The 26,151-nt window shown below is 26.5% G+C and overlaps 2 protein-coding genes across 2 annotated transcripts; both read right to left on the bottom strand.

Annotated features, from left to right (window-relative positions):
* Positions 1-3,704: 3,704 nt before the first annotated feature.
* On the bottom strand, positions 3,705-7,405 carry LOC145835449 (ubiquinone biosynthesis O-methyltransferase-like). The gene is made up of 6 exons (XM_082943042.1): positions 7,235-7,405; positions 6,459-6,591; positions 6,087-6,202; positions 5,603-5,771; positions 4,667-4,826; positions 3,705-4,364 (listed from the first exon to the last, which is right to left on the bottom strand). Exons 1-6 carry the CDS (start codon positions 7,381-7,383, stop codon positions 4,210-4,212), a joined length of 882 nt encoding a protein of 293 aa, XP_082799168.1. The 5' UTR covers positions 7,384-7,405; the 3' UTR covers positions 3,705-4,209.
* A 323-nt stretch (positions 7,406-7,728) lies between these two features.
* On the bottom strand, positions 7,729-24,386 carry LOC145835447 (all trans-polyprenyl-diphosphate synthase PDSS2-like). The gene is made up of 8 exons (XM_082943041.1): positions 24,257-24,386; positions 21,868-22,105; positions 15,488-15,601; positions 14,889-15,087; positions 14,163-14,327; positions 11,064-11,156; positions 8,254-8,454; positions 7,729-7,888 (listed from the first exon to the last, which is right to left on the bottom strand). The coding sequence occupies exons 1-8, from the start codon at positions 24,327-24,329 to the stop codon at positions 7,733-7,735; spliced, it is 1,239 nt and encodes a 412-aa protein (XP_082799167.1). The 5' UTR covers positions 24,330-24,386; the 3' UTR covers positions 7,729-7,732.
* Between the last annotated feature and the right edge of the window lie 1,765 nt (positions 24,387-26,151).

The following is a 26,151-nucleotide window of genomic DNA, read 5'->3' as shown; positions in this document are numbered from 1 at the left end:
AAAAAATATTCAATCACTATTCTAATACAAAAATTCGAAGTGGTAGTGGTATTTATTACAATTTATTATTTCTTCAATCATTGATAATAACTTTTAATCAATTTTATTTTTTATATCTTTCTTGGGATGTGACAGTTTCTTCTTTTTTAGCAGCAGACGTTTTTTCAGTTGTTTGAACTTTTATAGCTTTCTCACCTTCAAACTTCTCTTTGTACTCAGACATCAAATCGATGAACAGTTGCAATTCTGCGGCAAAAAGCAGCAGAAAATAACCTGGTCTACAACATCCGGGTTACCTTGCAACCAGTCAAGCACCGTTTTGAAAGCATTTTTAGCTGCCTTGTCGTTCGGGTGTCCGTAAATTCCGGTTGAAATGCAGCAGAAAGCGACTGTTCTGAGATTATTTTCCTTCATCAGGTCCAAGCAGGTTTTGTAGCAGCTGGAAAGCTCCAGTGGAAACTCGCTTTTTGGTCAGACAGCGTGAATGACGTGTTTGACAACAAGTTTGTACCCTCCTGTTTGATTTTTGGTTGGCTAGTTTTGCACCCTCAAAGTGTTTTACATTTTTCCAGCAACTTATTTCCTGTTTATCTGTGAATGCAACCATCTACGCCAGCTCTTCCTAACAATGAGCATTTAGCAGCATTGACAATGGCGTCAACTTGCAACTTTGTGATATCAGTCTTTTGCACTACAATTGTATTCATAATTTCCATTTAATTTTTAACAATATACCTGTGAAAAATGACAGTTTAAATTTTCATTAATATTATTTTTATCTTTAAGTGGTCATAGTTTAAAATTATCTTTTACTGGGCTATATATATTTTTGAAATATAATTTTACTTTGTTAACTACAATTTTTTGACGAGGTGCGATCAAAGCTGTATTTTATAAGATTATTTTGGCCAATTTCACTGCTTTAATGAAAACAATTACTTATTTGCATTGTACAAAAGAGTATTTATTTCTGAAACACATTTTAAGTTTTCTGAATCTAATAATAGTTAGTAGTAACTATAAGCTTACATAGATTTTTCAAATATCAGTAACATTTATACTAAGTATTTTGAAAATAGACTAATAAATTTTAAATTAATTCAATTTCTAAAATATGTTACGTTAAGAAAATGCTAATAAAAAGTATTTGCTTTTAAGCTTAATTTAATAAAAAGATACAGAAAATAGTTTGTTTATTATTTTGTATATTTATTTGTTTTTGAAACAATTTATAGGCTTAATTTCTACGGTTGTATTTAAAATATAGTTAAATTATAAATTATGCAAGAGACAATACCTTTATAGCAAAAGTGGTTGTAGGGATATTTTTGAAATTAACCAAAACTGACCTGACTTTTGCAAAAAACCTGAGTTGTACTCAAGTTTCAACATGATTTATAAAGAACACAACTTCAACTTGTATCATATTCCCTAGTTGCAAAAAAAATTAAACTGCTAAGCTAATGATTGATATTAATAGAGTTATGTTCATTAATTTAAACGAAATATTTATATCATATTTTTTTGGAAAAAGTAAGAAGTTGTTAGAATAGCTTATCAATAATTTCAATACAAAATATATTGATGGAATATAGCAGTCTAAATAGTAGTGGTGTTATTCAGGATCATCTAAACATACTCAAAACATTAATATATTTCCAAAAATTTTGTAAATCAAAGTCTATAATAAATCTTTTAGAGTTAAATATTAAGTGTTTCTAAAAGAGTAAAATCAACTCTAAGCTTTGCAAGTTTCAACGGAACTTTAAAAATGCTTATTTTAAAGAATTTCATTATCAAAATAATTACTATGTACTCATAGTTAATATTCAATTTTTAAGTAGCTCAACTGATTAAGTTTTACAGAAACAAGAATCATATAAATTAAAATTTACACAATTCAAAAATTTTATGATAAAAACATTAAAAATTACCAACGCCCGAGTATATTTTGTTTATGATAGTAAAAAAGTTGTGGCTTTTATTATTTAAAAGCTAAGAGAAATTTAGAACCTTAATACATTTAAATTACTCTACGGCTTATATTCTTAAAGTAATTAGCAGTTATTCAATGATACAAAAAGTTATTAGATATAACAGAGCTTTCAATCTTCTAGGTTTTAAAAAGTACACGCTTTTGGGTTTATGTTTAGTTTTAAGTTAAGTTTAAAAGTTGTTTTAAGTGGGAACGGGTCACTTTTGCGCGAGGGGACTTTTTTGCACGGCGTCACTTTTGCACGAGGGGACCTTTTTGCACGGCGACTCCTTTGCACGAGCGCCACTTTTAAACGTGAGTAAAAAGTATAAAAATTGAAACAAAATTTGTAGAAAAACAACAATAAAAAAATAATAAATAGTCGATAGTAAAAAATAAAAATTACCAACCGAGGGTAAGTGGTACCAGTGATAGTAAAAAGGTATATTTACAAAAAAATAAAAAACTACACAAAAAAAAAATTAACTAAAAATAAAGAAAAGAAAAGTTACCGACCGAGGGTAAAGGTTAGAGGTAACAGTGATAGAAAAAAACCTCATAAAAGCTATTAATCAAAAAAATACAGGAAAATTTAGTATATTATAAAAAAAAATTAGCGACGTTAGGGGTAGGAGTAATTGAAAAAAAAATTCATTCAGTGCAAAAGTGTCGCCGTGCAAAATTTCCATTCGTACAAAAGTGACGTAGTGTAAATGTGTCTCCTCGTGCAAAAGTGACGCTCGAGCATAAGAGTCGCCCTGCAAAAGTGTCCGCTCGTGCAAAAGTGATACCCACCCATTTTAAGTAGTATAATAACATTGAACTGCTGCTTTAAATGTGTTTTTTAATAGATAAATAAAAATGATGATGACAAAAAAGAATTTCTAATTAAAATCTTAGTACTTAACATGTAAAAATTGTTTAAACTTTTAGGTTTTTTTTTCAAAATTTCTCAAATTCCAAGTTTTGTGGCAACCCTGATATAACAGTTGTAATAATTTCCATGAGATTTAAGCTTTGCTTAAAGTGCTATTTGCATATTCTCATTTTCTCAACAACTTACTGTTGTTTTCAAGATTAGTAAAGATAACCTATTGTGCATATACGAAAAAAACAATTAATATTTTATGCTTTTAACTCACTTTGCTTCAGCAAAACTATTATTAATCTTGTAAAATTGTTGAGTAAAATAAAAAATAAAGCTAATTTATAATGATTTTGCAGTGTATTCTATATAGAATTGTGAAATACTTGAGTAAAAAACATAAAAGAATTTAAAATGATAACATATTTTGAAAAGTTGTTTTAGTTTCCTACGAAATATTTTAATTGTATCTTAATTTAAATTGATTATTTAATTGATTATGATCAAAAACCTAATGCTTTAAATATTGTTTTTCCAGATATAATTTAAAATTTAATTCTATTAAAGAAACTTACTTTATAATAAACTGTATTATACTTCATTGTATAAAATCTAATGCTAATTAGAATCACTTAGCATTTTGTATTTAACCTTATCAATACAATATGTGTTAAATATGCATATAAAAACTTATGGGCAAAAATTAATCTTCTTAAACATTTTGACTATTAGCTTTAATGTAACAAAAAGAAACAAGCAAAACAAAAATTAAAAAAAGGTAAACATATACAAATTTTTAAAACATAAATTACCTAATCAAAAAAAAAGTAAGTCTTAGGACTCGTGTATTAAAAAAATGTGTGCTTATTGGACAAAATAATATGTAATACAATTTTTAAGTCAAAATTTTATTAAAAGTTTGCTTTTTATTTAGGAATAATTATAATAAATTTTTATGATAATGTTTTTGTGTACAGCTTTACGTGTGGCTTATTTAATAAATAATTTAACTTTATTAAAATTAAAACTATTTAGTTTCAAATATTAACAATAACAAAATTCAGGTTTGTTTGAAAACAATTATTTTGATTTTCTAACTTTAGTAAAAGTTGAACAAAAATATTCTTTTTAAAAGTAACTTAAAGGATTAAATTTTATAAAAAACGAAAACCACAAAAACCAAAACTTACATAATTCTTAAAATATATTGTTAAAACATCAAAAATGTACCAAGCCCGAATAACACAAATATAAACTTAACAACATAAATATAACTCTTTCTTTGTTTCAAATCAATAGTAACAAAAACAGCTTTAAAGATATAAAATTGTAAATACCAACTTAAAACTAAGTTATAACAAACAATATTTTACTCCTCAGTATTACTGGTGTCAATACTATTGTCATTACTGGTGTCTTTAATGGCGTGTAAGATGTAGTTGACTTGAGTGTTGTCAATCCAAATCCATTTGTCTAGTGGCGGGAGATACGTCATACCGTGTATCTTGCTAACGTAACAATTTTCTGTCCGTACATACAAGCAGAATTATTGTAAAAGTACATTAAATTGTTTTATCAGTTAAAAACGCATGATTATAAAAAACAATAAAATTAATCAAGAATGTATTGAAACTAAGTGAAAAAGCTGTTTATATAAGACGCTTAGAACTATTGGTAGTATAAAAAGTAATAAAGTACATAAACCGTGAGTTGTGAAGCATAGAATAGTGTTGTTGAAGGAGCTAATAAATTCATAAAAATATATAATAACATAAATTTAAATCTCTAAAAAAATTTTTTTGTAAACCTCCACAAAATAAACAAACCTTCTTGCGCCCAACTTGCAACTTCTTCGGGTTTCACAAACTTATCGTACTGATGAGTTCCCTTTGGAGCTGCTTTGAACACGTTTTCAGCCATGAGCACCGCTAGAAAGTAGGAAATCATGTTCCTGTTTATCGTGGACACGATAAGCGAACCTCCAGGCTGTAAAGTGATAGCTAAAGTATAAGTTGAATTATTTATAATATTTTCAATACGAAGTTATACTTAATGTAAATCAAATGTGTTTTTTTCTAACTAAAAATTAGTGATATTTTGTAAAAGTTTACGTAAGGTTAATTAAAAAAAATAAAATAATAATAAAAAACGTTTTTAGTATAGAGAAACTATTATCATAGAATAAATTTACTTAATACTTTACCTTATTTAAAAACAACATCAAACTTACTTTTTAACATAGAACTTTTATTATTAAAAGAATAAGGGTAATACTTTTGTACAGACTTTTATTATAGTTTGTTTCTAAAACCAGAATTCAATTCTTTTTTTGGTTGTTGTAAGGTGCATAAGAAAAATGATTTATGTTTTTATAGAGAATTAAAATAAAAATTTAAAGCAATGAAACAGTTAAGTAATTAATGCTATGGTTATGTATAACGGATAAAGTGTTGAAAGTTTACAGATACACTGGATTAAGGTTGATATTTTACAGCTACTGGATTAATGTTGAAATATATAAGTTTAGGTCATTTATCTAAGACTGAAGTTTAAGGTTAAAAGGATATAGAAAAATGAAAACTTCGAACATAGCAAGCTATAGCTAAGGTTAAAACAATAAAATGTTTGTGTAAAAATGATTAACTGTACAAAAGTATCGACTTATACAAATATTTCACCCTAAAAAAAGTAAAATACCCATTTTTCTTACTTAAAAACAGTTACACACTTCTCAATATACTATTCAAACATAAACTACCAACTTTAATTAGATTGCAGCAATTTTTGAGGAACAGTTTAGGATCTGGTATGTGCTCGATGACTTCAGATGCCACAACGCAGTCGAAACTGAGGGATCCGATCGAGACGAGATCTTCCACCGGACACTCCACGTACTGCAAAGTATCTTCGAAGTTATCCACTGAACTGTCTCTGCAAGAATATTTGTTATTTCCAAAATATATTTATCAACTAATAGTCAACCGAAATGTAAACAAAACTAAATATGAGATGATGAGAAAACTAAATAGGAGTTCAACTTTAAAAAAATATATAAAAAACTTTACTTTATGACAAACCCACAAATTATCATCAGAGTTAATTTTTCAAAATTTTTAAATTCTTTTTTACAATACTTTGTAATATTTCCCAAATTTAGCACACTTTGACGGTATAATACAGTTAGTCAAAATATAGAACTAAAATAAATTAAGTTCAAATATTTGTAACAATTCAACTAATAAATACCTGTGTTTCTGAGCGATTTCAAGGCACTCATTGCTCGTGTCGATACCAACCACATTTGCACCGAGTCTTGCCAGTGGTTCGGACAAGACTCCAACTCCACAACCCACATCTAGTATCTGCACATTTACTTAAAATAATAGATAATTACAGGTGTAAGTTTAAAATATTAATACTTAAAAAAGATAAAAACTAAGCGAAGGGTAGCTTTCTAAGTAAAACTATAACAATATACTGACAAATTTTGCAGAAGTTTTAGTTTACAATATTCAAACTAAGCTTAAGGCTATTAAAATGTTATATAGGAGAATATACTTTTATAAATGATGTTAAAACTTTGTAAAAAAAAAGTGATTCATCAACATTGAAACAAACCGAAACGTTTTCCAATGGTTTCCTAGTTTTCGCACTTCCATGACCCTGATACAGCAGACAGTCTCTGATGAAGGGAACTCGTAGCTCGTTCAAACTGTGAAGTGCTCCCATCTCACCATTCACATTCCACCAACTACAATGTGGTATCAATTGGATTCAAAAACACTACTGAATTCGCTCACTTGGTAGTATGGTAGATTTTAAAGACAATAAAATTGTTAAGAGTTGTCATATAATTTAAATAAAGGGTTCAAATGTTAAGATTTTTTAGATTTTATAAAATTCATCTTTAACTGTTAGACTAAGTTTGATTTAAAAAATTATCTCATTTAGTTTAGTTATTTAAAAAGGTTGGTTATATAAAAATAAAAAACAGATAAGTCAAGTTTAAAAATATATAATGCTAAGTCATTAGGATAAACCAGATTCATTTTATATACTAAAAGAATATTCTGAAAAAGATATTTTAAATAAGAACTATTTTTTACAGTTTTGACTGTAAAATTCAAACACTTGAGTCATATAAAACAATACTGAGAGTTTATATGTCATGAAATTAAATAATTAGTTATATAAATATTTGTTTTAAATAAAATTACACTTAAAAAACTTGTAACCAAAAAGTTTGCCATTACCCAGGTTAACTTGATTCTAAACAACTCAAAAATATGGTACAAACTGCCATAAAAAAAACAGAACAGTTAATGTATTTAGATATTTACAGACAAGCAACAAATTTTAATCCAAGTAAAACAAAAAAGCAAGCCATCACTCACCCTTCAGCAAATTTAGAGAAAGCCGTGGACTCGTCAACCGACTGTTGAGAGTTGAACCGCTTGCAGACATTATAACGAGCGCTCCTGCTTGTTTCGCTCATTTTGATGAGAAGTGCACCGCACCTCAACGCGCTTTTGTTCAACGCCATTTAAATTTATTTTAAAATTCTGTTGCAAAACACACAAAAAACTTGCCTAAGTATCATTGAAACTCAAAACAGCATCATAGTTAAAACTTTCTATTGCATTGTAAAGTTAATAACGTTTTTGATATCAAATACTTAAAAGATGGACAAATTAAAAAAAATAACAATTAACTTAAATTATTTAACTTAAAGGTAAAACAAATATCTAGCAACAAACTTAAAAACTAAAAACAAAAAATACAATCAATGTTTTCATTTAATTAATCAGAAGTCCAATGTACCATACCAAACTCTCAAATTTAGCTTTCTAAAACAAATAGCTTTTGTACGTATAGACGGCCCATAAAATAGTCTAATGCAGGCAGGAAATTGTGATATTTTCAAGTTTCTTTCTGTTGTTGCTGTCGGGGAACTTACGCAAGGCATCCATGGCCAAATCAACGTGTTCCCTGCATACTTTTTCACAATTTTCATTTACCATGCTGTTATTGTACAGTGTAGACCGGAACTGTTATTAATTATCTTAATTTTAGTACTAAATATTATTAAGTTTTACTGAATATTGACGTTTAATTTACACAAAAATAGAAACAAATATCAAAGTATTAATTAATGTTGCCTTAAAGAAGACATTTATATCACAATCACCCCATAGCAAAAATTAAAAAAACATTTTCCTCACTACTCAGGGATCGGCAGGCAAACCTCAGAATATCTAGATAAGTTACTTGTATACCTTACTAGTTATCACTTACTACTTAACAGCCTAAAATTTCAAAATGGCTCTTTACTAGTTATTTCCCCCAACTAAATAAAACTTCACTAAAATTACTAAATAAACTAAAACAGACTAGTTATGACTCCATAACTAACTTGTTCTCGACTCAGAGAAAACGTCGGTCTTTTTTCAAATGATTTTTCCCTGACAAGGAACTTTTTGATCCACTGGTTGTCTTCCTGTTGTTCGGAGGCGACCGCGGACGGCAGTGAGCACAAATCGGAGAAAAACTCAGTGGATGAAATGTCGAGTTGCGAGTTTTTGTCCTTCAGTATCCGGTTGATGTCCAAACGCGCCTAAAAAATTTAAATGCAATCAGAGATAAAAATTTTGATAATTTAGTTGTCAAAGACCTCACAATGTTTTAAGTAATGTTAGATTTTGTATAATTTCACAAGTAAACGAAAATTTAAACGCATATAAAATATTTTAAAAACACTGTGTTTAGAACGAATTCCAATAAAATTAATAAAATGGTAGTAAGATCATTATACCTTAATGTTAGTAACAATATATAGAATATTAAATTATAAATATGATATTACAATCACTTTAATTAAAAGGAGACGCTGTAACTTGAATCACTAAAATTAAATTAGACAACTTTCAGTTATAAAACTAACTACAGGGTTGCTACTCCTTTTTTCAATTTTTTTTCCATATTTTCCAAATTTCATCCAGGTTTTTAAAAGTACACATTTTTGGGTCAATTTTTAGTTTTAAGTTAAGTTTAAGGTAAGAAACTGTTTTAAATAGGTTTTTTCAGGTTGTTTTAGTGAATTTCCTAAATTCCAGGTTTTTCCAGGTTTTTTTTTTTGCCTAGATTTTCAAATTCCAGGTTTTTCCAGATAAAGTGGCAACCCTGTGACTATAATAATATCAGTAAGTTATCTAATTATATTCATTATATGATATTCATATGTAATTCAGTATAGTACTAAGATAACTTGCTGTATTCACAACTCTATTTTAAAAATATTTTGAATACTGTATATTAGATACTAAGTTCAAAACCAAGAAATACTTTTTTTGAATAAAACTATATGATTTTAAGTACAGTGCTTATTCACTTATCCGGACTTCACTCATCCGGACGCTCACTTATCCGGACAGTTTCGGTCAGAAGAAAATTCATAACAATTTCAATAGTAAACACAAAAAACTTGTTCAAAAAGTTTCGCAACGTTTTAAATTCCTTGAGTTTTCTGCTGAAAAACGTGGAAAATCTATGAAACAAACGTCTATTATTGCTAAATTTAGGAAAACTTTCAATAAAAACTAGTTTGTTAGGAGTGATATGTTTCCGTTAAATTGACTTTAACTTAGTCAAAGTTTCTTGTTTTTTTTCTGTCTGTTTTTTTAGTTTAAAAAAATGTCTTTCATTTCATTAAAAGAGATATGTTTACATTATTTTTTGTTTTTAAAGATAAATTTAATTTATATTTTATCTTAAACAAAATTAATATTTTTCTAAACTAATAGTCAGGGCAGGTGGAATTACAAATGATGAACTTTACTAACTTGACTCATAAAAAATGTATATAGTTGCAGAGGGTTAGTAAGTCTAAAGTTTATCTACCATAAAAAAAATTAATTAATTAACCTTAAGTTTAGCTTTTATTATTTATCATTTTATTATATAATACTTACAATTACTATGTATTTGTTTTTACCATAACACTTTTATTATGCATTGCATTATATGCAGCAGTTATATCATTGTATGAAAAAAATGATTTTTTGTAGTTATCCGGACACGTTTACAGAAAAATCTTGCCCGACGTGTCCCGATAAGTGAATAAGCACTGTACTATAAGTAAGAAAAACTTTACATAAAATATACCATACACAAATTTAAACTACTGACTTCAAAAGGCTGACTTTTATACCAAAAAACGTTTGATTACTGAAGTTTTTAACAATAATTTACTGATGTTTCACACTCAAATAACCATTTACTAGCTTGAACTTTTGAATGAAGAAATTATCTATACAAACTTATAAAACAATAATAAATCTTGCATACCGTCTTAAAGATATCATAAGTTTATATTGTTTACTTAAACATATAAAAATTATTTATATTAAAACAGTAACTTTAGTTTTGCTTTGTAATTTATAAAACGAGGTTGTCATAAACACGGCTAATGTAAAATGTGCTGCTTAAAATATTACATGAAAGTAGTAAAGCTCTCAGTGACTATTTGATACGAATAAACTCAAAAAAGTCAGCTGGTGTAACTATTTGAAAAACTCAATTGATTTATTTAGTTTAGAGTTGAGAAAACTCATTCTAAAAAAATTAATATTTTTTAAAAACAAGAGATATAGCTAGTGGTAGCTGAAATAACAAATAATAGATACTTTAGCTTGAAATATTGAAAAGATAACATACTAAACTATAGTTCACAACAAAAAAGTTTAAACGATAAAAATAATCAATTATTATAGGATTGAGTAAAATCTAGTTTTTTTTAAGTTCAAAAAAACTTGATTTATCTAGACTTGCTTAGATAAATGTAAATTTTATTGCAGATTAATAGAGTTAAACTGTGGTGTGTTAACTGAAATACAGTTTGATATGTGTTCTAAAAGAAAAAAAAAGTGAATTTAAACTGTGTAGAAGATTACTTTATTTCATTTAAACTTTATTGAACATATGTCAAAAATCATAATTTCTTTAAATGAAAAGTTCATGTACCTGAAAAACAACAATACATTTTGCATACGGTATTAAAGATATCATAAGTTTATATTGTTTAGTTAAACTCATAAAAATGATCTCTAATAAAACTATACTTTCATTTTTTGCTTTGTAATTTATAAAACGAGGTTGTCTTACATATACTTTCAGTAAAGCTTTCAGTGACAAAATTTATAAAGTTAACAAATAAATACTTCATACCTCTTGAGCAAGTGTAAGATGGTGGCCGAATTTCGAGCAAACTTCTCCATACTCTTCATCTTGGTTGTGGAGTACAGCACCTGATCTGCAAGCCTGTAAGTATTAAAAGTAATAATTGACATTTCTAAAAGTTTGTTTATAGTGGCACAAAAAAAATATAAGGATGAAAGTTACTTAGATATAAATTATACTTGTTTTTGAAGTAAAACATGTGGTTAAAATACTAATTTTTAGTCTTCGTCTTTATAAACAATAACTAAGCTACCACTTATTTTCTAACCAATTTCTAGTTTTAAGTAACTTTTGAAGTATAAGCGGTCAAAGTTTATAAGTTTGATTAGTTTATATTGAAAAGAAAAAAATAAGACTATTTCACTAAACCCCTATCTCTTCCGGGTGCACGACTATTCAAATTCGGACAATTCAAATTCTTTAAAAAAATTAAAGGGTCGCAACTAAAAAAGTAATGTATATTTGTCAAATATTAAAAAATACATATGTAGGTCCCATTAATATCTAAAAGCAGTTTTTTTTTTCTTTATGCAAAGTATTAAATATTTTTTGAGTTATGGCTTAAATAAACTAAACAACATATTTATTTTCAGTAATTTTAAAATATATATTGAAAAAACTTTAGATTTTGCAAAAAAAAGTAGCTTGTAGATTAAAATAAGATCTACATACGCATTTTTTATTGTTTTCAAATTTACATTAATTTTTGAGATATATTGTTTTAAATAATATATTTTTTAAGAATTTGAATTGTTGGAATTAAAGTTGTCCGAATTTGAATTGTCATGTTATCATCTCTTCCTATAACTTTTGAGTAATAATTTCGAAATTTTTAATACAATCCTTATAATATTTTGAAAAATATGCTAAAAGGGTATTTTTCTAATACTTATTTTAAAAACAAATAAAGCAATAAATATATCTTAATTTTCGGTAAATAGTCGAATTTTATAATTTGAAAAAATTTTACGTTATTTTTTTAATATTGCAAAGATGATTTCCTAAAAAATTCGAAGTCTTTACATCAAAAAAAAAAAGATTGAATTTTAGAGAATTTTAATTTTTTCTAAATATTGACCAAGAAAAATTCATCATCCATAGGTACTAGGGTACATCTGTTGCCCCTGAAATATTTAAATTTTGGAAAATCGTTAAGTTAATTTTTTGTAGGTGGTGAATCACATAAATAGACAGCACAAAAAAAATAGCTTCCTAGCTATAAGCTTGTTATAGCTAAACACTTTTGAAAATTTTGCTTTATATCGGTAATTTAAAAAGACAAAAAATAAATTTGAGTGTTCATTTATTCATTAAAAATTATAAAATAAAGTCTGATGTTTAAATTACTAAAAAAAGACTATTTCACTAAAAATCTATCTTCTGCTACGTTTTTTGAAATAATTACCTCAAACTTTAAGGAAGTCTTCCTTGCCATAATTTGAAAATTCTGTAGTAACAAAACTTAAAAAAAATTAAAAATTAAAAATTTAATGCAATAAAGAGGAAAAAAAAATAAGTTTTTTTTTTCAATAATTTTTTTATGTTTTTTTTTTTATAATTTGTTACTACAGAATTTCTAAATAAGACAAGAAACATTTCCTAAAAGTTTGAGGTAATTATCTCAAAAAACGTAGAAAAATATAGATTTTTAGTGAAATAGTCATTTTTTGCCTTTATATACCATAATAAAGCAAAATTTTCAAAAGTGTTTAGCTCTAACAGACTTATAGCTAAGAAGCTTTTTTTTTTTTACTGTATATTTATGTGATTTCCCACCTACAAAAAAAAAACTTGCGAAATTCCAAGGTCGAGGCAACATATGCACTCTAATAGGCACGTATCAGAAACTTTATTACACAAATTACTGTACAGTAACCTCTCGCTTATTTACGGACAATGTGTCCACAGAAAAGATGCATAGATACACGAGAGATCGTAAAGATACGAGGTGTACCACATATAGTTACTATAATGGCTGTTTTTTGATATTGCTTTTAGTTAAAATCAGCCTGGGGACTTTCCAACTTTTAACATTTTTTTTTACTTTATTTATAAATATGAAAACAAAAGATAAAACTATACATATGATAAAAAAAAGGATCTAAATTAAATATAAAATAATAATACTTATAGAAAAATTTTACTAATTTTTATAATAAGTAGACTTTATCTTTATTTATATGTGACTTATTTTATACTTAACATTTATATTCTATTCTACTTTGCAAATTCAATTTATATTTAAGTATTAGTTTACAATAAGAAATGGTGTGATGTTTATATTAAAATTTTTATCTATAGCCTTTAACAAAAATATGCATTTGGTGCTGTAATGGATTTCTTCTTTTGAACAAAAATATATAACATATAAGAAAAATGCATAAAAATTGTTTATGTTGCTACAACTTTTTTAGTTTGACCTTTGCCCACATAAGGATAAACTTGTCTTGCATTGTATTAAAGATACATTAATTGATTTTTGAGTAGGAATTAGGTATAACTAAATGTTCATTAATTAGTCAAGGAACATAAGTTTACAAAGTCTGAAGATATAGAGAGGTGAATTAGCATTTAAAAACATATTTCAAATTGAAAATATACATTAAATCTAATTTGTGCAATATTAAAATTTGTACTTTTTGAATTTTTAAGAATTTTAAAATGCGTAACTAAATGAAAGTGCGTAACGTAAAGAGTACATGAAGATGCGAGAGCTTACTGTATCTCAAAAGTTATTTGATATTTTTTATACTATAAAAAATATCTCGTAGTTTATACTTTAAGCTTTCATCTAAATATCAATTTTTATTTTTTAAATAGTTCCCTGAAGTCCTAAAAACAGCATTTAAAAAGAAAAAAATTAAAACGCTACAAAAATAGTTACTGAAAATTTTTCTTCTATCATATGATTAACACATATATAAAAACACAAACTATATACGTCTTACCCCTTTATGTACTTAAAAGCTGACATAATGCAGAAAAATAAAAACTCTACAAAAACAAAATAAATAAACGTTTTTTTTTTACATATAAATTACACACACATATTAAAACACATACATTAACACACAAGTAAAAACTAACATTAGCCAGCAGGCTGCCGTACGCCAGTGAGTTCTGGTGAGCCCAGTCTTCTACTGAAGCGGGTATGTTGCTGATGAGGTGCTCATCCAGGTGTTCTCTCTGCTCGGGAAGTGTGAACACTCCGTGCGACATGTCCCTTACTGCACCCGCCATCAGCCCTAACACCTTTGAAAATAATAAAAGTTTATTGTTGAACTTGACAATCATATAAAAAAAATTAAATCATTAAAACATACTTTTGAACCAAAACAAACCTAAAAGCCTTAAAAACATTCTAAGAAACATAATTTTATCAAACCATGTTATTAAATAGTTGTATAGAAATTATTGATGGAAAATCTATCAAATTAAATAAAACAAATTTAAAATAGTTAGTACAGACTATATAGTTTTAACATTTTTAAATAAAACAGTTGATTCTGTTTTAAAAACACGTCTTAATGGCTAAGTAACTATATAGTCTATACTAACTATTTAAAATAAATAACTTAATAAATTTTTAATTAAATAATTTTAAGTAAATAACCTTATCATTTATAAATAAAACAGTTGATTCTGTTTCAAAAACACGTCTTAATGGTTAAGGTTATTTTAAATTTAAAGGCTACAAGTTTCTACATTAAAAAAAAAATAATAATTTAAAAAAAATATTTCAAGTTTCATAAATACCAAATGAAAACTTTTTTACACTGGTATAAATATTATATTGTGACTAAATCAGCTTACAATGGAGTTTTCCAGCTGAGAAAGCATCACTGTGACTTTGGCCAGCAAGTAGTCGCCGCCGAGAACCGACAGTTTGTTGCCGAGTTCGAAATCAGGGAGCAAGCTCGGCTGCACGTTCAACTGCAGCATGTTTATGAGTCCCCTCTGTACAAGGAAAGCCACGTGCAACAGTTCTGTGAGTTCGGCCAGAGAACTGTTTCTGTCGGGTTTGTTTTAAAATTGAAACTGTTTAAGATTTAACAGTTAAAATATTAGATAGAAGCGTTCTATAGAAAACTTAAAATGGGTGACTTCATAAACTTCATACTAAATAATCTTAGCACAAATACTGGATATAGTATACCACCAACACTAGTATGACCAACATTATTAAATTAAGCACAGACTAAAAATGTTGTGTATTTTTTATGGGATTGTACTTAACTTCAATATAAATTTATCCAAAAGCTTTTAAACAATGAATTGTTAAATTCAAAATACCTAATAAGTCAAATTTTTGAGATTCACCATATTCTTTTATAGATAAAAAAAATGACTAGATTTTATTCTAAATAAACAAAAACTCTTCAAAACAATCTTAGTTCAAACTAGAGACTAACTTGTTATTTATGTCATCCACAATAGTTTCTTTAGATGTTTCATTTAGTATGTCAGATAAAGATAACACAACTTGTTTTCTTATACTGGATGAGTCCGCATTTTTCAGTACATTCCTAAAATAATTAAGATTTTTAATAAATAAACTAAACTTCTACTAATGTATAATTTAATATTCAAATGTTAACAACTAAAAATAGAAATATGTACGATAATTTACACTATATAAACACTATGTAAAAAACTATGTATTTACACTATGTAAAACACTATATACAAACATTTTACAAGTTTTTGTTTGACAAATAAAAATAAACAAATTCTTTAAAAAATTTATACATACAGATTTAGTTATAAAATAAAGTAAGCATCAGTATAAATTAAATTAAACCAGGTAAATCTAACTTTGTTTTAGAAATAATATTTTCTTTTGCTGAAAAAACCAGCATTGTAGAAATTTTTAGTATATTTTATAAGAAATATGGTCCTTATGACATTCTTACTTTCTTTTGTTAACAATACTATAGACCAGTGCTTCTGAAATAGGGTTCCGCGGAACCCTAGGGTTCCGCGACGCCTCTCAAGGGTTCCGCGAAGCCTTTTTAATTTTAAAAAAGAAATAAAGTATAAGAAAAAAACATAAATCATAAAACTTCAAAAAAAAATGGAACACATAAAATGGAAAACATATATAATTATAGCATTCATTGATCTTCTTAGTGTGTATCTAGCGGTAGGACTTTTAATGGGTATTCATTATTAATAGGTGTCGTAGTTGCGCAAATTGTTTGAAGATGATGTTTTTTCGGCCAGGATAGCTTATCTCACCGTTATTTTTGAAAAATTTAACTCTTTGAACTTAAGCATGCAAGGGAAGCAAAATTCCATTTTTGTCATGACATACAAGATTGAGGCGTTTAAAAATAGAATTAAATTTTAGAAGAAAAAGGTTAGCAATGGTAAATTTGTGATGTTTCACCGGTTTGATGAGGCCCATGAAAAATCCATAGAATTCAACTTCTCTGACGAAATATACAACCACCTTGATCTTTTGCCTATAAAGTTTCAACATTATTTTCCTGAAGATGTTCGCATCGGAAATTTATGGATTTTAAATCCTTTTATGTGTGATATTGCTTCAGAAGAAGTGAATCTTCCTACAGTTACAGAAAACGAGTTGCTGCAACTATCTGAAGATAGCAATTTAAAATTGAGTTTTAAAGGGAAGGAGCTTTTAGATTTTTGGATATGTGCAATTTCAGAGTACCCCATCTTAGCAAAGGGTGCAGTGAAATTTCTTTTACTATTCGACACCACTTATCTTTCCGAGTCCGGCTTTTTGCATGTAACAAACATTAAAACAAAGCAAAGGAACTGTATGCTGACTCCAACCTTATCTGCCTGTCTCCGTCTCAGTCTATCCAAAATCCAGCCGCGCATTGACATGCTTGTTGCTAACAGACAAATTCAAGTTTCGCACTAAATGTTTTTTATTTATTTTTCGTTAGGCATCTTACCCGTTTATTACAGTAATCTGTGAATTCGATTAGGTTCATGCTCATTTCGTTATTGTTTGTAGCTCTCATTTTGATTTTATAATGCAAGGAAAGATTTTTATGACGTTGCGATTAGTCATGTTTGTTTTAGTTTATTTATTATAGAATCATAAAATACCTATTGCCTCAGGCGCACTTTGAGTTTGACCTGACTTAATACTATTACAATTGGTATGATTTCTAACAATGGTATAGTTTTGCTAAAAAATTCGTTTTTTCACTGAAATTCTTTCGTTTTTTGCAGGAAATATTATATTAAATATTTTGTGTAAAATTAAATTAGGAGTTCCGCGGAAAAGTTGAACTTTGGAAAAGGGTTCCGCCACTAGAAAAAGGTTCAGAAGCACTGCTATAGACTATAACAATACTATTTTGTTAACAATACTATAGGGGACAAAGTACTTTTTTTACAGCCTACAAATGGTTTTAATTTTAGTTAACAGTTTTTGCTTACAATTAATAAAAAAAAGTTTTTGAGATATAAGGGTACAAATTCAAAGAGTTCAATATGTTCTCTACAGAAAGAATAAATTTAAAAAAAAATTAACATTTCATAAAAATATATATTTGAACAGTTTTTAAGTAAGGGTTCTCAAATTTAGCTTAATAGTGTAAAATTGTATTGTAGGAATCTGTTAGTTTTCAGCAAAAATATTTGTTATAATACAAGAAAAATAATGTTATTTTAATCGGTCATGAAATGTTTATTTTAAAAGTTGTTACAAAACATTTTTTAATAATGCAAGGATCAATTTCTGAAAATTCTAGATTAATTAAAAAATAAAAATTAATAAAACTTGTAAAATTCCAAGAAAATTGCCAACGAAAAACTATTTTTTCTTATGTTTTTCTGTGAAACTTTTCACTAAACTGGCTATATGTCTTATTTTTAAATATTTTTTATTAAAAGCAATTAATAGTACACAGTGTCAGCTTCGAGCTATAGATCAATCTTATTTTCTGTAAAAAAATGATGGACAAGGTATGGTAACATAAGAAAGTATACAACTATTTACAAAGGTTATTTGAACTTTTTTTTTTAAACACTTGTGTTGGATATGGTTTTTTTAGAAACATTTATCTTATTTTATTGTATTTATTTGAATATTTTCTTTTAAAGCTTGACTTAATTTAAGAAAAAAAAATATACAAATACTTAGTTTACAACCAGGGTTGCCACACACTCAGGGAAATCAGGGAATCTCAGGGAATTTTCAAACTGTAGAAAATCTCAGGGAAACTCAGGGAATCTCAGGGAAACTCAGGGAATTTTGGCATTTTTCTTTTAACTCAGGGAAACTCAGGGAAGTTTTGATTTTTTCTCTAAATTTCAGGGAAGTTTTTGAAAATCTCAGGGAAATTTTTTTCTAGATCTAGAATGAGGTTTAGTTAATCCAGTTTCAATATTTTGTTCAAAAGTAGTAATTTTTATTATTTAAGTGGTTATTTAGAATTTTTTTAGCCTTGCGGCTAGTTCTTCAATATTCTTAATATTAACATTGTAGAATTTTTTATTTATTGAAAGAATTTTTTTAGCTTTGTTGCCTCAATTTTGGTTCTATATTTAACAAGGTATCAGGAAAACAGCCCAAGCATTCATTTCATGTATGATGATATACAGAAGAAGTTAGTATACAAGTTAATGAATATTGTTTTTACTACTTCTTTCATGGAAGCCCATTCAAATGGAAAAAAGCTACTTGAACTAAATAATGAGCATTTTCAAAATAAAAGTTTTCACAATAAAGATGTAGAGTTAGGATGTGCTGCTTCTACTTTAATTCAAGATTTGCTAAATCAAGGTAAAGTTTCTAACATTTTGTTCAAATCATTTCACAATGAATGTAAACTTTATATATTTGCTATAATAAAAAAAATTAAAACAAGAATGACTGTTGGTTTGAAGTTTTTAAGAAGGGCTGCTGTTTTAAATCCGGCATGTATAATTGGAATGGGTAAAGACCGTTGTGTCAGAAACTTTACAAGGTTGGTCCAACAACTTGTCAGCATGAAGATACTAAAAGCAAAAGAGGGTGATGACAGCATTAATCAATACATTGATTTGTTAAGTTCTTATAACACTCAAATACTTCTTGAAAATTTTCTTGAAAAAAGTCACAGTTTAGACACCTTTTATTTTGACACACTCGATATCCCAAGCAAGTATAAAGATTTAACAAGAGTCCTTAAGGCTGTTTTTGTGCTTAACAATGGCCAGGCAAGTGTTGAACGGGGCTTTAGCTTAAATAAGGAAATAATATCAACTAATATGGGAGAGATGACAATAAGGTCCGGAAGAATGATCAAAGATCATCTATATGCAAACAGTCTAGAACCAAGCACAGTTGAACTAAGTTCTGAATTGTTAAAATTTGTAAAATATTCTAGGGCCCAATATTTGGCATATCTTGAGCAACAGCGCTTTGCTAAAAATGTTCCAAATAAAGGTGATGCTTTGAGCAAGTTAGGAGAACAAAAAAGTAAACTTACAAAGCAACTCAAATGTTTGAATGAAGACTATGACAAATATACTGCAGATGCCAACAGTCTGATTTAGAAGCAATGAAAGAATTATTAGCAAGAGGAATAGCTGCTAAGGACAACGCAAATAAACTTGAAAATAAAATTAAAACTATTGATTTAGAAATTGCATACTTAAAAAAACTGTATTAAGATTTTTTTATTAGGTCATGTGAAATTGTTTTAAAATCAAAATTATGTTTTCAGTTATTTAAAATAGATTGTGTATGAACATCTAAAAGACATAAAAAAAATTTTAATTTTAGATTATTTTGTATCAGTTGTTAGGTATTAAGTTGTACTTTGATATGAGATATTTCTTTAGCTATTTCTTTAAACTTTCTTTTTGCAGGTTTTTTTTACAATAATGTTAAGCTTTTAAGTTTTATTTACTGCATTCAGAACAGTTGCTAGGAAAGACATACAAGTCATAATGAAGTTATTATGTATGCATTTAAGTAAGTTCTTCATGTGAAATTATTATTATAGTATAATTAAATTTTGTCAATTAAAATGTCAAACAAATTAAACTTTATTCTTTTATGTAGAAAGTTAACTAACAAGTTTACACAAAGTTGTGCAAAAATTTAGTTTTTAATTTTTAATTGGTTTAAACCTTTTAAGATTGTATTTTTGAAAACAGTTTTTTTCATAAATTTAATGCAGAAGCATACACATACAACCTTCCTTTTATTATTAATGAAGAACAATGAGAATGAGGTATTAATAATTTGTGTTAGAAGAGAAAATTTTTTTTTTAAAGATTTGAAAAATACTCAGGGAAACTCAGGGAAATTTAAGGTTACTCAGGGAAATTTTTGGTCACTCAGGGAAGACTTTTTGGCTCAAAGAGTGGCAACCCTGTACAACAAACCTACAGATAAATACAAGGTTCAAATATGAAACTATAAATAAAACCAACAATTAGACTCACAATAGAACTAGTATAAGATTTTTTTTTTACACAACAAAAAAAATGTTATAATACTGCATTGTTATACCTAAATAATAGTCTATATGGTATAATAAAGAAAACTGAAGCAAGAAAAATATGAACAAATACATATAAATCAAACTGTTATTTATAAAAACAGTTATAAATAAGAAAATGATACAATATTGTTAGAAATTTATAATAATATACCTATTTGGTTAAAAAAACATGGAAACAAAAATAATAAAAATTAACAATTTCTCTGAAAAAAAATATATTAATAACATAACACTAGTTAATAAAAAATTACATTAGTTTAAAAACTTAAGAAAATTACGTTAAGATTGAAATAAAACTGAAAAAATTAATTTTATGAAACCAAAAGACGAGTCTTACAATAACAAAGTACAGGGTTTTTACGCACAATTTTGAATTTTTATTTGATGTCTCCCCAAAATCTAGTTGGTCATCGGCCAATCGGGCTTATAATGGCATAGAAAATTAGTTTAGTTTTAACGGCATAGCTTAATAATATAACTTTTTGGTATTACTTTTAACTTAAACTTTTTTCAGATATGGCCCTTCTAACAGTGACTCAAATTAATAAGTAGAAAAGCTTTGATTTAATTCAAGTTATATAAAATATACTAAAAAACAAAGGAAAAAACAAATTGATTAATGATTGTACATAAATAGTTGGAATAAAATAGTACTCATTTTAATTTGTAAATTAACCTCACTAAAATTAAGGCTACAAAAACAAAACGCTGCTTAAATTTAAAACAAATTCACAATTTTTACTTCTTTTAAGTAATAAAATGATTTTTTAATATGTTTCAAAATTCTTTAACCTTTGTTTTGACTACTTTCACATATAACCAATATTCCAAATTCAAAAACTAAACGATTACTTAGATAAAAATAAAAAAATTATAATTACAATTCTCAATTTATGTAATAAATTTTATATTTTAAGCAATTAAACTGACAAACCATGAAATTTTTCCTAATGAAATTGTAATACCATTGCTACAAAAATATAAAAAACATTTACTTTTCTCAAAAATTTTAAAAGAACAAAAATGTATTAAACTTGTTGTATACCCTTAAATAAAATAGAAAAAAAATAACAAGATTATTTATTCAAAAACCATACTTACTAATTTGTTATTGCTTAAACTAAAACAATTATAATAAACTTAATTATACTTATTTCTAAACCATTCTTTTAAAAATTTAACAATTGAACAAATTAATTTTATATAACTTTTTTTCAAAAACAAAATATTATTATATTTTTCTTTCTTTTTACTAAATAAACAAACATTTAAAATAAATAAAAATCTTTACTCATTAATAAACAAAGCCTTACTTTGCAGTATTAACAACTGGATGACCAGACTCAATAATTTTAGCAAATTGGGAAGCAACATTTTGCAGGTCTTTGTTCATCAGTTTTTTCACAGACTTACCAAAAACACCAAACGGTGAACCTTTTATAAGATATTTTGCATCTTTAATTACACTTTCAAAGAGCCCTCTGTTTACTTCTTTTCTCTTGTAACTTAATTTTCTTTTGATTATTTTGCTGTACTCTGATGGTAAAGGATCTGAAAATTATAACAAAATATTAATTATTATGTTTTACAAAATTAACTAAAAAGATTTAATTATTTATAGTATGTAGAGTTATATAGTTATTTATCTTAACTAAAAAAGATTGCTCAATTTACTTGAATGTAAAGAGCTTATCTAAATAGCACACATCTATTTAGTATGTATAGTTAAAAATTAAAGACAAAGAAGGGGTATGAAATCTTTCTTTTTTTATCAATTTTATTTGTTACTTTGAAAACTTAGCTACACCAGTTGTTATTTACTATTTTTGAAAATCATTTTAACTTTTAAGATACAACTGATCAAAATTAGAGATTTAGATAGGTTCTTTTTGGAGAAACAAACTAAAAAGGGAAAAATATATCCTATACAGTTTTTGAGTATTTTTTTTGAAATTTTCTCAGTCTAATTTTTAATAAATTACAGAGTTCTCACTATAACTTAAAAAAAAAAGTGTTATATAACTTATTTAAAAGGCTTAACCTTATTTTTAAAGACTCAGACATTTAAAGTAGACAATTAGAACCAATTTTATCTGCTTTTAGACATAAACTAAAAACAAGTTTACTACTAATTACATGAGAGTTTGAAAAACTTATAAAAATAAACGTACTAAAAAATGATTTGTTTGACAAAAGACTATTTTTTCATATGTAAACTTTGAGTTTCTATTCAAGTTTAAATTTATATAACTGATAAGGCCTTATAATTTAACTTAATACATTAAATTTAAATAAAATTATGTACCATTTTTCCGTAATGTTTATAAGTTTAGAACTCTAATTGTTTCAGGTTATAAACACAACATATTTAAGACTAATTTACCAAATTATAAAAAGAAATTAACTTATTAAATCAACTAAATACAAAATTTAAAATTGCTCTAACACAAGGTTAAAAAAAGAAAAACAAAAGAAAAATCAGGAGTTTTTAAAGTTTTATAAATTTGATCAACAGCAATCAATATTTTTTGTTAAAATTGCAGAAATCAAGAGAAATAAATAGGGTTGCCACTTATTTTTTCCAAGTTTTCCAAATTTCTTCCAGTTTTTTAAAAGTACACATTTTTGGGTCTATTTTTAGTTTAAAGTAAAGTTTAAGGTAAGAAACTGTATTAAATAGTATAAAAAATTGAAAGGATACTGTAAAGCTACTTTAAATATGTTTTTTAATAAAAAATATTTTGATGATGACAATATTTTTTTATTTATATGATAGATTTTTGAGTCAAATCGAAACTTTACAACTAAACATGTTAAAAATTCCAGGTTTTTCCAGGTTTTTTGGCAACCCTGTAAATATAACCAAATTTAATCATTTATACTCTTTAACTTAGTTCTTATGGAACTTTTAAAACAAATGATTACTACTTCATTATTGAAAACTTTTTAGATAAAGCAAATGTTTAGTTACAGTTTTATTAAAGCAAAATAGTCTATTATAATTTTTTTAAAGTACATTTTCTGTAGAGCAACAACTTTATTACATCATTTTTTTTTTCATACTATTGTGGGCAAAAATTGAACATAAGTACATGAGCAAGTTAAAATTATTAACTATACTACCAGTAATTGCAATTCAAAAACATGTTATATCACAAAATCTACAAACACCTTGGAAATTATTTTTTTTGATAACAATCTAAAATAATAAACAGCTTTTTATCTTTTTTAGTATTTAGAATACAAACAAAACTATAATATTTGAGTTCAACTCTTTGAGTTGAACATAGCAAGGTTGAAACCCAGTTGTCAATACACATTTACAAAAGAGTAAGATAAAAATGTTTATGTTTAAAACAAATAAAAACTTAAAAAGTTATATTGTAGTAAAAAATTTTATCAAATATGTATCAATTGTGATTATGAAATATACTGTTTTGAAAATCTCTGTTATAAACGAATGTGTCACTCTCAATGTACACAATAAAAACTTATTAGTAATAGATCTTCAGTTATAACTAATTTCTATACATCAAAACAAACATAAACAAAGATATTAACTTGTATTTAAATCTTATGTGTGGCCTGATGGTATTTTGAAAACTATCTGAGTTTGATGTTGCCCTTCAAAACCTATGACCAACACAAACTACAAAAAACTCATAGAATTATTTATAACATTAAATGAATGCAAGAAGGTACCTTTTATTCCTTTGACTAAAACTTGATTGTTTTTGATCATATAAAGAATTTGTGCTACTGATTTCTTTGACATTTTTCTGTTTTACAAACTTATACAATGGCTGTGTAGAAGCTGTTACACCATACTAACACCATGATTTACTATTGACTTTTATGTCCTTTACTTAGATTAAAGGTTGGATGCATGTTTGTACAGGAAATAAACATTACTTTTACATAAGAAAACAAGTTTATCTACAGTACATAAATTTCCAAACCAAGTTAGTTTATGTGAAAAAAGATATAAAAAGATATACTTTTATATGTCTAAAAGAATAAATCGAAGAACCTTTTGTACAAAAAAATAATCTAGTTTAAGTAAGCAAACCTTTACAGTATTAGGCCTGCAACCTGCAATCAGCCAACGTTAGTTACCCGTATTGTCCATTGGCGTCGCGTGGTGTTTTTGTTAAGGGTGCGGAGAATTAAAAATCTCTGAGCTTTAATTGAATCAGGACCTTTTTATAGTACTACTACATCAATTAGCAAAAGTAACAAAATATTTGTTAACTAAAAATCAAAGTAAGTCTATTTAAAAATGTATATGCATAAAACTACTTTCTTTTTTTAAAGTATTACTTTTTTTATCAAACACAAAAATAAAACTATTCTGCCCCTTCTCGAAATGCCTCTCCCTGCTCGAGCTCAACTTTTCACTACCTGCCTTATTTTTCTCGCGTTGCGGTGAAATTTTAACAACAATCATATTTTTAGTTCACATGGTGCTGAAAGTTCATCCAGCAATATGCAATTCAACCAGTTTTTGTATTGAAGATTTGTATACATTTAAAATACAGCTGACAAAGATTGAGCTTGCAGCTCAAACATTACGGAAATTTGCAATATAAAATAAAATATTTGAAAAAACAAATTTAGCAAAAAAATAAATTTTTCATTCTTGTGTTTTTTTTTATATAGCTTCATGACTATATAACTTTCTTATTTTTAAGCAAAGATAAGATATTTTATATCATTTTAAAGCTTAATTTCTCAGCTTCAAAATTAATTTGTTTTAATTTATAGTTTGAGGTAATACAACCGAAGCAGGGCCTCATCATAAAAAACGTCTTTAAAAGCCTAAACCCTAAAACTTAAACTTTTTGTACACTTTTTTTTTGTTTTTTGTCTTTTCTAGGTGGTGCTCGAGCGACGCTCCAAGTGTTGTCCACACTAAAATATAATGTAAAATGTAGCCAATATTAAAAGCAAATAAAAACAAACTAACGAGGGAAAATTACTTAGAAACAAAAATAAATAGATAAGTAAAAACAACATCGATTTCTACTGCTACTTAAAATAATTAAAGTGAAGCTTCTCTTGATAATTGGGTGTTTTGGTAAACAGGATGCTGACATTTATACTCTTTAGGTCGCGCTTAAATACGTTTTTAAAATGTTAAGTTGACTTAAAATTTAAACTAAAAATAATAAAAAAAAATTTTAAAAGCTTGTTTTTTAAGTTATAACATTCGATCTTCAAATAATTGATAAGTCGGAGCTGCAAGCTCAATCTGTTTCAGCTGTATATAAAGCATAAATAAATTTTCAATACAATTTTTGAATAGCTTAATGCTGCTGCTGATTGAACTTAAGCACAATATGAATTGAAACTTTATTGAAAGTCTTGCGTTGTTGAAAAATCACTACAACTTTATTACTTTTAATTATAGCTTTATTAACAGCTTTTTTCCGGTGCATAACTTATCAAAAAAATATTAAAAAAAAACATTTTATTTTTCTTAAATTTATTTTAGTACTTTCGTAGTAAAGCTCATCAGAAATTGTATCTTACTAAGATATAATGAATTGAAATTGAAATAAAATCATACTGATTGATTAAAGATTGAATACATAAGG

This window comes from Thalia democratica, chromosome 5 (assembly GCF_965202585.1).
Source record: "Thalia democratica chromosome 5, ktThaDemo2.hap1.1, whole genome shotgun sequence".
Classification (NCBI taxonomy): Eukaryota; Metazoa; Chordata; class Thaliacea; order Salpida; family Salpidae; genus Thalia; species Thalia democratica.
The sequence above is the reverse complement of the archived record's forward strand: the minus strand, read 5'-3'. Positions and strand labels throughout refer to the sequence as shown.